This window comes from Tachyglossus aculeatus, chromosome X1 (assembly GCF_015852505.1).
Source record: "Tachyglossus aculeatus isolate mTacAcu1 chromosome X1, mTacAcu1.pri, whole genome shotgun sequence".
In the NCBI taxonomy this organism is placed as follows: Eukaryota; Metazoa; Chordata; class Mammalia; order Monotremata; family Tachyglossidae; genus Tachyglossus; species Tachyglossus aculeatus.
The window spans coordinates 110,056,605-110,071,604 of NC_052101.1; the positions used below are offsets into that span (position 1 = coordinate 110,056,605).

General features: G+C 47.2%; 1 protein-coding gene across 4 annotated transcripts in view; it reads right to left on the bottom strand.

Moving 5' to 3' along the window:
- Positions 1 to 11,413: 11,413 nt before the first annotated feature.
- Positions 11,414 to 15,000, bottom strand: part of RFX2 (regulatory factor X2) — a 182,068-nt gene continuing 178,481 nt past the window's right edge. For all 4 annotated transcript variants that reach the window (XM_038740367.1, XM_038740369.1, XM_038740368.1 and 1 more), the window contains one exon: positions 11,414 to 13,745. In XM_038740367.1, the coding sequence (XP_038596295.1) occupies positions 13,636 to 13,745 (110 nt within the window). In that variant the 3' untranslated portion in view covers positions 11,414 to 13,635. The remainder of the gene's footprint in view (positions 13,746 to 15,000) is intronic.

The window sequence follows — 15,000 nt, forward strand, 5'->3', positions numbered from 1 at the left end:
CCTCCCACACAAAACGGCGCAAGCTCTTACTCCTCCGCTTTCAGTAGGGCGGCTCGCGCCGGCGCACTGACTTCAGCCCCCCCCATCAATCATATGTATTGAGCGCTTACTGTGTGCAGAGCAGTCGGCGGCTCGCGCAGGCGCACTGACTTCAGCCCCCCCATCAATCAATCAATCGTATTTATTGAGCGCTTACTATGTGCGGAGCACTGGACTAAGCGCTTGGGAAGTCCAAGTTGGCAACATATAGAGCCGGTCCCTGCCCACAGTGGGCTCGCAGTCTAAAAGGGGGAGACAGAGAACAAAACCAAACATACTAACAAAATCAAATAAATAGAATAGCTATGTACAAGTAAAATAAATAGAGTAATAAATACGTACAAACATATATACAGGTGCTGTGGGGAAGGGAAGGAGGTAAGATGGGGGATGGAGGGGGGACTAGGGGGAGAGGAAGGAAGGGGCTCAGTCTGGGAAGGCTCATATTTATTGAGCGCTTACTATGTGCAGAGCACTGGACTAAGTGCTTGGGAAGTACAAATTGGCAACATATAGAGACAGTCCCTGCCCACAGTGGGCTCACAGTCTAAAAGGGGGAGACAGAGAACTAAACCAAACATACTAACAAAATCAAATAAATAGAATAGCTATGTACAAGTAAAATAAATAGAGTAATAAATATGTACAAGCATATATACAGGTGCTGTGGGGAAGGGAAGGAGGTAAGATGGGGGATGGAGGGGGGACGAGGGGGAGAGGAAGGAAGGGGCTCAGTCTGGGAAGGCTCATATTTATTGAGCGCTTACTATGTGCAGAGCACTGGACTAAGCGCTTGGGAAGTACAAATTGGCAACATATAGAGACGGTCCCTGCCCACAGTGGGCTCACAGTCTAAAAGGGGGAGACAGAGAACAAAACCAAACATACTAACAAAATCAAATAAATAGAATAGCTATGTACAAGTAAAATAAATAGAGTAATAAATATGTACAAACATATATACGTATATACAGGTGCTGTGGGGAAGGGAAGGAGGTAAGATGGGGGGATGGAGAGGGGGAGAGGAAGGAAGGGGCTCAGTCTGGGAAGGCTCATATTTATTGAGCGCTTACTGTGTGCAGAGCAGTCGGCGGCTCGCGCCGGCGCACTGACTTCAGCCCCCCCCCCCCATCATATCAATCATATTTATTGAGCGCTTACTATGTGCGGAGCACTGGACTAAGCGCTTGGGAAGTACAAGTTGGCAACGTATAGAGACGGTCCCTACCCAACACAGTCTAGAGGGGGGAGACGGAGAACAAAACGAGACGTATGAACAACATAAAATAAGTAGAATAAATATGTGCAAGTAAAATAGAGTAATAAGTCCGTACCGACATATAGAGAATAAATGCCATCATCAATCGTGTTTATTGAGCGCTTACTATGTGCAGAGCACTGGACTAAGCGCTTGGGAAGTCCAAGTTGGCAACATATACAGTCCCTACCCAACAGTGGGCTCACAGTCTAAAAGGGGGAGACAGAGAACAAAACCAAACATACTAACAAAATCAAATAAATAATCAATCAATCGTATTTATTGAGCGCTTACTGTGTGCAGAGCACTGGACTAAGCGCTTGGGAAGTACAAATTGGCAACATATAGAGACGGTCCCTACCCAACAGTGGGCTCACAGTCTAAAAGGGGGAGACGGAGGACAAAACCAAACATACTAACAAAATCAAATAAATAATCAATCGATCGTATTTATTGAGCGCTTACTGTGTGCAGAGCACTGGACTAAGCGCTTGGGAAGTACAAATTGGCAACATATAGAGACGGTCCCTACCCAACAGTGGGCTCACAGTCTAAAAGGGGGAGACGGAGGACAAAACCAAACATACTAACAAAATCAAATAAATAATCAATCGATCGTATTTATTGAGCGCTTACTGTGTGCAGAGCACTGGACTAAGCGCTTGGGAAGTACAAACTGGCAACATATAGAGACAGTCCCTACCCAACGGTGGGCTCACAGTCTAAAAGAGTGGGCTCACAGTCTAAAACACCACCACTTACCTCCTTCCCTTCCCCACAGCACCTGTATATATGTATATATGTTTGTACATATTTATTACTCTATTTATTTTACTTGTACATATCTATTCTATTTATTTTATTTTGTTAGTATGTTTGGTTTTGTCCTCTGTCTCCCCCTTTTAGACTGTGAGCCCAATGTTGGGTAGGGACTGTCTCTATATGTTGCCAATTTGGACTTCCCAAGCGCTTAGTACAGTGCTCTGCACATAGTAAGCGCTCAATAAATATGATTGATTGATTGATTGATTACAAGGCGACGACAGCCGAGGCCTCCGCGCCTGCGCGATGAGGGCGGCTTCCGATCGGAGCCGAAGGTGCCCGAACGGAGGAGCCGGCGCTGACGAAGAGGCCTCTGCGCCTGCGCGATGAGGGCGGTTTCCGATCGGAGCCGAAAGTGCCCGAACGGAGGAGCCGGCGCTGACGAAGATGGGAGAACGGGCGCCCCCCTCGGGGCCTTTCTCTCATCGCCTGTGGAGGAGCCGGCGCATGCGCATCTCTAGCCCCAGCGGCGGCCTTTCTCCCCAATCAATCAAGCGTATTTATTGAGCGCTTATATATGTATATATGTTTGTACCACCTGTATATATGTTTGTACATATTTATTACTATATTTATTTATTTATTTATTTTACTTGTACATAGCTATTCTATTTATTTTATTTTGTTAGTATGCTTGGTTTTGTTCTCTGTCTCCCCCTTTTAGACTGTGAGCCCACTGTTGGGTAGGGACTGTCTCTAGATGTTGCCAATTTGTACTTCCCAAGCGCTTAGTACAGTGCTGTGCACATAGTAAGCGCTCAATAAATACGATTGATGATGATGATGATGCAGAGCACTGTACTACGCGCTTAGCACTGTTCTAACCCCACTTGCCAGCCCCGACAGGGAGGGCAGTCGGACTATTTTATTTTATTTTACTTGTACATATTTACTATTCTATTTATTTTGCTAATAATGTGCATCTAGCTTTACTTCTGTTTATTCTGATGACTTGCCACCTGACCACGTGTTTTGTTTTGTTGTCTGTCTCCCCCTTCTAGACTGTGAGCCCGTTGTTGGGTAGGGACCATCTCTATATGTCGCCAACTTGTACTTCCCAAGCGCTTAGTACAGTGCTCTGCACACAGTAAGCGCTCAATAAATGCAATTGAATGAATGAATGAATGAATGAATGAATGGGCTTTGGGGACCGATCGGCCTGTGGCAGGAGCATGCTGTGGGCCCCTGACGCAAATCTGGCTGCCACATTTGAGAATCGGTCGTTTACGATTTCAAATGACTTCATCGCTCCTGTCCGAAAAATACCCGGATTCGAGAGTAGCTCGTTGTGGGCAACAATCTGTTGTATTGCCCTCTCCCAAGCGCGCAGAACAGGGCTCTGCATTCATTCATTCAATCGTATTTATTGAGCAGTTACTGTGTACAGAGCCCTGGACTGAGCGCTTGGGAAGTACAAATCGGCAACATCTAGAGACGGTCCCTACGCAACAACGCTCTCACTGTCTAGAAGGGGGAGACAGACAACACCACAAAACACGTAGACAGGTGTCAATGCCATCAGAATAAATAGAATTATAGCTAAATACACATCATTAATAAAATAGAGTAATAAATATGTACAAATATACACAAGTGCTTAGTACAGTGCTCTGCACACAAGTGCTCAATAAATGATTGAATGATTGAATCCCCTTACTTCCTCTCCCGCTCTCCATCCCCCTCATCTTACCTCCTTCCCTTCCCCACAGCACCTGTATATATGTTTGTACATATTTATTACTCTATTTATTTTACTTGTACATATCCTATTTATTTTATTTTGTTAGTATGTTTGGTTTTGTTCTCTGTCTCCCCCTTTTAGACTGTGAGCCCACTGTTGGGTAGGGACTGTCTCTATATGTTGCCAACTTGGACTTCCCAAGCGCTTAGTACAGTGCTCTGCACACAGTAAGCGTTCAATAAATACGATTGATTGATTGATTGAATGAATGGAGATGGAGAGGGCATCCCAAGCCAGAGGGAGGTCATAGACAACGGGACGGCAGCGAGATGGACGAGATCGGGGCACAGCGAGCAACCCAGATGGATGATCAGGACTATAAGCCACTCCTTCTCCATCGACATTTTAGTTTCCTCCAAACTAGAAAGGGTTAGGATTGGGGTTGTGGGGTCTCAGGTTGGAGAAAGACAAGTGGGATTGGTTAGGGCAGCAACTTTTCCTTTATTCCCAAAATATCCAAGGGCTCAAGACTACTTCCCTACCCATCGATAACTCCACCTTTTCCTTGTCAGATGAAAAAAATGTCGTTTTGTGGGTTTTTTTTTTTTTAAACTGAGCTAAAACAACTCAGGTAGACTTAAGAAATTTGGAAATACAGTGAAAATCCTAGGTAGCAGGGGGTATGAAGCGAAGAAAGGTTTCACATGATTTTCTGGGAGGACAGAATTTCTGCCCCAGATCTGCCAACCCAAGTCCCCTCTGCTGCTCTCCCCTGACTGGCCCTGCCACCTTAGGGTGGCAAATACCACAATTTTATTATCCTCCCAAGTGCTTAGTACAGTGTTCTGTACACAGTAAGTGCTCAATAAATATGATTGATTGATTGAAAAGGACATGGGGCTTTCAGGGAGAGAGAAAGTGGGATGGGGCTTGAGAGTAGCAGGCAGGCTTCCAAGACCCAATGTGGCCTTTTTTTGGGCCGGCTTGGAAGTGCTCTGATCTTGTTAAAGCCCCCACAGCTACAAAACCAGGGGACAACAGCGGTCCCACAGATTTACCACTCGGGAGCCCGCCTTGAGCTGTTTTGGAAGGGAGAGTGGGAGAACCTTTTGAACTAGAGAGTGGGAAGCAATGGCTGGCTAGAGGAGTGAGGGAATTTGAGCGCTGGAGAAGGCAGGATTCAATTAATCAATCTATCAGTCAAGCAATGGGATTTATTGAGCGTTTCCAGTGGGCAGGGCAAATTCGGAGGGCGAAGGCTAGGAGGGAAGGAAGGCAGGTGGAGGAAGAAGGGAGCTAGAGATCAGGGAGAGGTCACGAAGAGCAGGCCCAATGGAAGGAGGAGGCTGGGAGGGGCCTCAGGATAGGGGGCTGTGGTTTGGGATGGGGAGCTGGAGTTGAGGGTGAAGCCACTGCAGATCCTCCTTGCTTTACACTCTTGCTTTGAACATCGGGTCGCACTTGGACAATCCTATTTTTCTGTCCCCAGATTTGGAAAGAAAGAGGATGGCTCACAGCTGTTTCTGCGCTCGAGAGTATCTGGAGCGGTTTCCCCTGCTGCTAACACCATAGCTCCAGAAGAGCTGGCACGGTGCTTGAGGCGGTGGGTGTGCAAGTGTATGATGGAGTGTATTAGCAGGCTTCTTTTGGCAGGCTTACGACAGAGTGGGAGAAGACTTGCATTCCCCTAGCCCGTGCCTGCAAAGTCCTTTAATTGACCAGACACTTCCAGTATAGTGAGAGCAAGGAGGTTTGGCTTCCCTCTACGTGGGGTACGTGGGGTGGGCGATTGGAGGGTGGGGTGTGTGTGTGTTTTTGCTCGCCAGTTGGGCCAAGCAGACAGCCGAGTAGGCAGCTGCGACCTAGGAAGCAGGAGGATTGTTCCGACGAGGAGGAGGTGTAGCTTCCAGCAGGCAAACTGGGCTTCGTATGAAGCATTACCTTTTGAGCCTTGCCATTTTGTCTCTAGATGCGCCCTTTCTGTAGCGTGCTTAGACTGAAGATATGTGTTTGTGGTTGTGTTTTCGGGGGAAGCAGACTGCCCTGTATCGTACAAAAAAGACAAGGAAATGAACATCGAGTTTCACCTCAGCCAGCCAAGGACGCTGAAACCCAGCACAAAGGACTGAGAAAAAACCCTGCTGACACCCTGGGAAGCTCAGAGGCCGGAGGCCGGGGGAGAGGCCAGGCGGCTGTAACCGACAGGATCTAGGAAGAGCTGAGGCCGATGACTCGGTCGTCTCTGGGAGATGGTGCAAGAAGGTTGAGTCCCTGCCCTCATGAGAAAGGCCTGGGCCCTCCTGTCTGACCGCGGTGAAGACACAAGGTGCCAACGTCCAGGGATGCTTGCGCATCTCAAAGGACTACCAAGGGTATAGATCCTGGTGTGAGAAGAGATGAACCTCACCGTCCTTCAGGAGCCACTCCGTCCTGTAGCTCCTTGAAAACACGGATTCCTCCCAGAGAGACAACCGCTTGATGGATCAGGGCGGCGAATCGTCGCTTCCTTTTCTTCACTTGTGTTCACATGTTGCAACTCTACAATTTCATGCAGGCGTACGTAAACGCGTGTAGACGTGCTTGGGAGGAGGGCACTTGAATGAGCGGGTGAGGGGATGAGGAAAGCCACTCGTACAAATGGGACAAGAAGGGGGTCCGGATTGAGCAGGATAGAAGTGAGAGGTGGGGGGGCCTAGCTAGGAGAGGGTGACGTTCATTAAGACTCCGAGAGCCCTTGGAAAGCTGTAGCAGGAAAATGAACTCAGTGACCACCTCCAGGGCCTAGCCCCTTCAACCTACTGTTCCTTCAGTTAAATGTGCTCCGGCTTAACCGCAGGGAGCACCTGAAACCAGGCCTTTTTCACTGTTCGAAAAAGGCTGTTGAGCGTGAAACTCACGTGGCTCGACCCAGATGCTCTCGTTCTTTCTATTTGTCATTCAAATTACCTAGGTTTGGGCTCCAAATTAGACGAGAGAGGTGGACAAGATAGGGTAGAAAGGAAAGCAATGACAATATGGTTATTTCTCTCCTCCCGTCCCCCGACTATATTGTAAACTCTCTGAGGGCAAGGATCGTGCCCACCAACTCTACTGTACTGTACTCTTTGTCTGAACTCTGGACCGTGTCCAACCCGATTAGCCTGGATCTACCCCAGAGCTTAGTAACTGTGGTGTGTGTTAAGTGCTCACTATGTGCCAGGCACTGTACTGAACGCTGGGGTGGGGACAAGCAAATAGGGTTGGACACAGTCCCTGTCCCGTGTGGAGCTCACAGTCTCAATCCCCATTTTACGGATGAGGTAACTGAGGCCCAGAGAAGTGAAGTGACTTACCCAGGGTCACACAGCAGACAAGTGGCGGAGCCAGGATTAGAACCCATGAGCAGGCCCATGCTCTATCCACTACACCATGCTGCTTCTACATGGGACAATCCCTTGATGATTGTCACAATTATTATTATTACTCTCTCAAAGCGCTCATTACAGGGCTCTGTACCTAGTAAGCGCTCAGTAAATACCATTGATTGATCTGGGAAAATGGGACTCTCAGGGCAAACCTATATGAGTTGATTTTGTGAGGCTGTAATCAATCCGTGGTATTCATTGAGCACTGTGTGTAGAGCACTGTACTAAACACTTGGGAAAGTACAATACATTCTCCACTTCGCATCTGGGAAGGGCAGCTTCTTATTTCTATCTACTCGTACCTTCTTAACTCTGGAATAATCGTCAACTGTCCGCCCCATTAAACTGGGAGCTCCTTAAGAGTGAGGATCATATGTCTTGTGTCTTTTACTTCTTCTGCCTGTCTCCTGAATGTCTAATACAGATGGAACGCTCTCCTTAATCCCATTCATATATGTACATATATATTCATATATATGTACATATGTTTGTACATATTATTTATTTATTTATTTTACTTGTACATATCTATTCTATTTATTTTATTTTGTTAGTATGTTTGGTTTTGTTCTCTGTCTCCCCCTTTTAGACTGTGAGCCCAATATTGGGTAGGGAGTGTCTCTATATGTTGCCAATTTGTACTTCCCAAGCTCTTAGTACAGTGCTCTGCACATAGTAAGCGCTCAATAAATATGATTGATTGATTGACTGATTCCCTGGGGCCCAGCCATGCAGCAAAGACTCTACCCCTTCCCCAGGACACCGGGTTTTTCCATGATTCCCTGTTCTGGCCTGGGGAAGAACTCGAGGGTCATATGCTGCAAGACAACAATAATAACAATTCATAATTATGGTACTTGTTAAGTGCTTACTACGTGCCAAGCACTGTTCTTGGCACAGGTTAATCAGGTTGGACACAGTCCCTGCTCCTCATGGGGCTCACAGTCTTAATCCTCATTTCACGGATGAGGCAACTGAAGCCCAGAGAAGTGAAGTGACTTGCCCAAGGTCACACAGCAGACGAGTTACCGAGCTGGAATTAGAACCCACATCCTTCTGATTCCCTGGCCCGGGCTCTAGCAACTAAGCCATGTTGCTTCTAATCGTTCCTAATCCTCAACCTCTCAGCTGGCTTCGACAGTGTGGACAACCCCCTCTTCCTCAACACACTATCCAACCTTGCCTTCACAGACTCCGTCCTCTCCTGGTTCTCCTCTTATCTCTCTTGCCGTTCATTCTCAGTCTCCTTCGCGGTCTCCCCTCCCCCTCCCATCCCCTTACTGTAGGGGTTCCTCAAGGGTCAGGTCTTGGTCCCCTTCTGTTCTCCATCTATACTCACTCCCTTGCTCCCATGGCTTCAACTATCATCTCTACGCTGACTCCCAAATCTACATCTCCACCCGTTCTCCCTCCCTCCCTCCAAGCTCGTATCTCCTCCTGCCTTCAGGACATCTCCGTCTGGATGTCTGCCCACCATCTAAAACTCAACATGTCCAAGACTGAGCTCCTTATCTTTCCTCCCAAACCCTGCCCTCTCCCTGACTTTCCTGCCACTGTGGATGGCACTACCATCCTTTCTATCTTACAAGCCCACAACCTTGGTGTCATCCTTGACTCTGCTCTCTCACTCACCCCACACATCCAATCTGTCACCAAAACCTGCCGGTCTCACCTCCGCAACGTCGCCAAGATCCGCCCTTTCCCCTCCATCCAAACCGCTACCCTGCTGGTTCAATCTCTCATCCTATCCCGACTGGATTACTGCATCAGCCTCCTCTCTGATCTCCCATCCTCCTGTCTCTCCCCACTTCAATCTATACTTCACGCTGCTGCCCGGATCATCTTTGTGCAGAAACGCTCTGGGCATGTTACTCCCCTCCTCAAAAATCTCCAGTGGCTACCAGTCAACCTACGCATCAGGCAAAAACTCCTCACTCTTAGCTTCCAGGCTGTCCATCCCCTTGCCCCCTCCTACCTCACCCCCCTTCTCTCCTTCTCTAGCCCAGCCCACACCCTCTGCTCCTCTGCCTCTCACCTCCTCACTGGGCCTCGTTCTCGCCTGTCCCATTGCTGACCCCCGGCCCACGTCCTTCCTCTGGCCTGGAATGCCCTCCCTCCACACATCTGCCAAACTAGCTCTCTTCCTCCCTTCAAAGCCCTACTGAGAGCTCACCTCCTCCAGGAGGCCTTCCCTGACTGAGCCCCCCCTTTTCCTCTCCTCCTCTTCCTTCCCACCACCCCCTCCCTCCCGCTGCCCTACCCCCTTCCCCTCCCCAAAGCACTTGTATATATTTGTACATATTTACTATATTTATTTTATTAATGCTATATATATAGCTATAATTCTATTTATTCTGATGGTATTGACACCTAGTTGTTTTGTTTTTGTCTGTCTCCCCCCTTCAAGACTGTGAGCCCGTTGTTCGGTAGGGACTGTCTCTATATGTTGCCGATTTGTACTTCCCAAGCGCTTAGTACAGTGCTCTGTGCACAGTAAGCCATCAATAAATACGATTGAATGAGTGAATGAATGAACGCTTCTCGGTGTGGCTACTTAGAGAAGCAGCATGGCTCAGTGGAAAGATCCTGGGCTTTGGAGTCAGAGGTCACAGGTTCAAATCCCTGCTCCGCCAATTGTCAGCTGTGTGACTTTGGGCAAGTCACTTAACTTCTCTGTGCCTCAGTTCCCTCATTTGTAAAAGGGGGATTAAGACTGTGAGCCCCATGTGGGACAACCAGATCACCTTGTATCCCCCAGTGCTTTGCACATAGTAAGCGCTTAACAAATACCATCATTATTATTACTTCTAAGTGATCCTTTCTGCCGCTCTCCTGCTCCTCCCCAGTTTCACCAGGATTCCCTGCTTCAGCCCGGGGAAGGACTTGACCTGCAGCACGTGACCTCCTGAAATTTTCAAAAGTCAAGCGGGTCACCAGTGTGGCTGCGGCTGAGACTTCTGTGACTGTTGGTCTGAGCTATGTGGAGCTTCAACCAATTGCTCCTTTGGTGATTGTCGTCTCTACCTTTCCTTATGGTCACTGCCAACACCCTTTCCTCCCCTTCATTCTTTGACTGGGAGCTCCTTGAGGCCAGGGACTGTGTCTCTATCTTCCTTAGCTCCTCCTTTCCCAGCACGTAGTAAGTGCTTATATAAATACTATTACTAGAGAAGCAGCGTGGCTTAGTGGAAAGAGCACGGGCTTGGGTGTCTAATCCCGTCTCTGCCACTTCTTAGCTGTGTGACTTTGGGCAAGTCACTTCGCTTCTCCGTGCCTCAGTTACCTCATCTGTAAAATGGGGAGCCCCACTTGGGACAACCTCATTACCTTGTATCTAACCCAGCGCTTAGAACAGTGCTTGGCACATAATGCTTAACAAATACCATCGACGTCATTATTATTTTTACTATTACTACTATTACTATTGGTACGAATGAATCCTGGTAAAGACACCTCAGAGAGCAGTTTAACCACTGGCAGGCAGTCCGGGTGGGACAGTGCACTCCGTCCTGCCAAAATGTGTCTTTCTATTCTGTGTTTTATATGGAATTTGACGCGAGAATTAGGGACCGTTCTCCCCATGACACACCTCTGTTTGAAGGTAGCACTCAGCGCTGTTGGAAGAAATGGCTGTGCACATGTACCCGAAACCTAGGACACAGAGAGAGACGGTGGAAGTTTTCTGTCACAGGGAGTTCTGCGAGGCTGCGGGGCAATCGGGTGGCATTATAGGACAATGTATTTGCCAAAGCCTCCAAAATTATTATTTCACTTTGCCCGGTGGGGTTAAAGTCCCCATGATTAGAACCATTAAGGCGTCTCCTCTCAAAATTTTTCATTTTGAGCACGAGAGTAAGAAGGGAGCAGGGATTTTAGGGGCTGGTGGCGTGACAGTTGGGAAAGGATGGGTTTCAGAGAGCTAATAGGCCCCAAAGCCCCTACTTGGGGTCTTTTCACCAACTGGAACCTCTCAGATCTTGTCAGATCTCGAATGAGCAAGTCCGGGAGTCCAGGTCAGAAGACTGGGGGTGGGGGCTGGAGGTAGGGGAAGGCATCGGCCACATCGTCCCCCGTGGACCGTGCTTCCACCGGGAAAGGTCCCCTGACCAAAAGTAGCTCTTCCAGAGGTCAGGCCTGGGGAAGCCGAGTGTAACGTCATTGGGAACACAGTGACTGAGAAAGAAAAATCTTAGCTTGCAGCAAGATCTGTTTCAGAAACAGGTGCATCAAATATGTTTATTGCCGCTATGAAAGTGTAAACAAGATTGTGCCCATCAGTTTTGGCACTTAACAAAGCAGTTGACTGAAAATATGTCACCGTAGTTCACACCTGCACTTTATTCTTATCTAATTGTCTCCATGTTGGAATCTTACAAAGGAATATACTTTAGCGTTAGATGGAAACGTATTTCCTTATTGGTCACGATCTTAGAGAGACACCAATTCCATGAAAATGACATGACTGACAATTAACATCAATTTCTTCCAGAAAAGGAGGTATTGCTTAAAACTTCTTTCAGGTAAATCGAAATTTAGAGTCTTAAAACACCGAACAAGACAAGCATTTTAAACTGTTAGGTTGTTTTTAAAATAAAAATATCTTTTCTCTGCTTTTCTCTCATCTTCAACGTACTGAAACTTTCAGCCTAGGCTTCTTCTGTGCATAGGAATGGAGGGGTGGGTTACCACCTTACCCCTCCTTCCTTCCACTTCTCCAGTAATAAGTGAAAATGGCATCAGTTGTGTTAGTACCTTCTGCACGAACGAGAAAAGTATTTGAGATAGAATATACCCTAGCACATTTAGAAGGAAGTTTTGCAAAACAAAACAGAACACAATACTACCAGTATAAACATGTATCTGAGCACAAAACTACCAGCATAAACATGTTTCTGAACACAAAACTACTAGTATAAACACGCTTCTGGAAATAAACTATTATATTTCTTACGATAGAACTTACTAAACCAGAAGGGATTTTTGTTTGTTTGTTTACAGCAAGTTCCAATACAGTATTGTTACCGCACAGCTAGAAAAAGGCAAACGTTACGTGCCAGTGATTTTGAAAAACCTGAAGTGGAACGTTTTCAAGATTATAAAGAGAATGCTTTGTAGTTGAATGGAGGAAGCCAGAAGAAGGCCGGGGCGGAGGCCCGTCCTCGGACCTTCAGCCACCAGACTGCTCAAGGATTATTAGCTCAGGATGACTGACTTCGAGGACTTTGTTTCTCTCCTGGCTAGGAAACTAGAATAACAGTGAAAAGGCTAGCTGGCTTTGGAAGTCACAGCACGGGAACGAATACCCTGACTCAGTTTAATTTTAATGCAGGTATTCGGGAATTTGTCACGATGTAACGTACGACCTTAAAGAGAGCAGAGAAATCAAACAAACAAACGAAACGCCTTCCCCTTACTCTTCCAACTCATATACATCCAACTGCTGAAGCTTATTGGCTATTGTTTTCTTCTCCTCCCCACCCCGAAAGAAGGTTATCTAAAGGCTATATTGTGCTTTAATTTTGTCTTCACACCAATAGGCTTTAGAGCTTAAACAGAAGCTAGAATGAAGTTGGAGGCTAGCTATTTCTATAAAATCCTTTGGTATTTCTAGAGGCAGGCAGAAACTGTCCAGCCCACATCAGGGTATTCCAAGTTCTAAGCTTGCCTGTTCATCTCAGATCCAATCCGCTGCTCAGCGGGTGAAATGGTCGCGGAGAGAACATCTCTGTCAACGGAACCTGAAAGGAATCTATGCAAACATCACGCATAGCCGGGAAAAATCATCCCATCCACTTATAAACAAGAGACCATTTCACCATTTATAAACAAGAGACCATTTCACCATTTATAAACAAGAGACCATGTCACCTTCGCTATAGAGCGTGAGCCATGTGACCAACCTGGATAATAAAGTCTAACAGGCATCATATATGTGGTGAGGCAGAGGACGTGGTCACTTTCCTTTCCTGCTCTGCCTGCTTTGCAGTCACAGTGAAAACTGGGAACGGTTGCATGAATGTGCATTTATGTGACTATGACGAGGGGAACACTAAAAGACCAAAGCAAATTCCTCTTGAAACTTTTGTCATCTCAAATGTGACTATCAATTTGCTCTGGACTTGGCCCCTGGGTTTTGCAATGCCAGAGGAGAAAATGCATTCAAGAGGAGTGGAACAAGAAGTGGACTTCTTTTCACAGGATTCCACCTCCACTTCCAATCTGCATTTCTGTCCTGCTTCATAAGCTGCTTTCCCCTTTAAGAATACTACATTTATCTCTACATATCTAGGGCCACCTCTCCAGCCCTTTCTTGAGGAGTAAACATGAAAATAAACTAAGAGAGGCACTAATATCTGGAAAACAAGAAAACATAAATTCAAGACTCTATGAAATGTCTGGAAATTTCTTCTGCTAAAAGCATGTTAAAAGTGCTAGATTTCCTGCAGCGAGTGGCTCGGGTCACTGAGCTCCCTCTTCACCGGTGGCTCACTCATGCTCTGGGAATCTACTTCTGCTTCACTTCCGAGGTCACTGAGGTCATCTGATGAAGGCCATTTGCAGTTTCAGCAACGGGAAAAAAAGAGGAAGAGTGGTCATTATACACTGAGGTTTTTCCTGAGGTGCAGAGCACTGGAGGTTGGGGGGAAAGACTTCCAGCAAATCACAGCCACCCACAAAGAAACCCTGCCCCTCACCACCCCCAATCCCTCTCTCTTCCTTTCCTTTCTCATACAAACAGCTGTATATGTATTCATATATATATATATACGTACATATGTATGTGTATATATATGTACCTTGCTACACTGTCACTCCCAAGTGCTCAGGGCAAGGCACGGCTCCCAATTTAGTAGCAGTAGCAAGGGTATTCACTGCCCTGAACACTTGCGAAAGAACAGTAAAAACCCAAGCTATGTTCGTTGCCCTCAAGCAGCTTACACTCTAAAGGAGGACGCATAAACATATCTATAGTGGAACCAGAATAAATAATCGGGTGACCGACAGAGTATTCGCGTAGCTCCACGAGCCGAGCATGGGCATAAATAACTACATAAGTGCTAGAGGGGTAGCTGGGTTGAGACTACAGGTGCTGGCTGTTAAACTGGGGAAGGCTAGATGGAGGAGGTGGGATTTGGGGAAGGCTTTGAAGGGCTGGTGGATTTGGATGGTGAGGTGATTCCAGGCTCGGTGGGTGGGGAATGGCATGAGTGAGGGGTTGGAGGCAGGCGAAATGAGAGAACAGTTAGGAGGTGAGCTTGGAGGGGATGAAGAGTACAAGTTGGACAGAGTGGATGACCAGAAGAGCTTATCTATAAAATGGAGTAAGCTGGTGGAAAGCCTTGAAGTCAATGGTAGGGCATTTTGGTTGATGTGGACGAAGAAGAGCAGCCACTGGAGGTTTATGAGGAGTGGAGAGATGTGTGCTGAGTGATGGCTTTTGGCTGCTTTTCTAAGGTACTTGTTAAGCGCTTACCGTGTGTCAGGGACTGCTCTAGATACAAGTTCATCAGGTCAGACACGGCCCCGTTTCACATGGTACTCACAGTCTAAGTAGGAATTATTGAATCAAATCCTGGGCCATTTTACAATTGAGGAAACTGAGGCCCAGAGAAGTTAAGGGACTTGCCCAAGGTCACACAGCAGGCAAGCGGTGGGGCCGGGGCTGGGGCCCCGGGTCCTCTGACTCCTAGGCCCGGGCTCTTTCCGCTAGGCCCCGCTGCTTCGGAAAAATGACCCAGGCAGCAGCCCGGATTCCAGACCAGAGAAGGAAGAGGCTGGAGGCAGGGAGACCACAA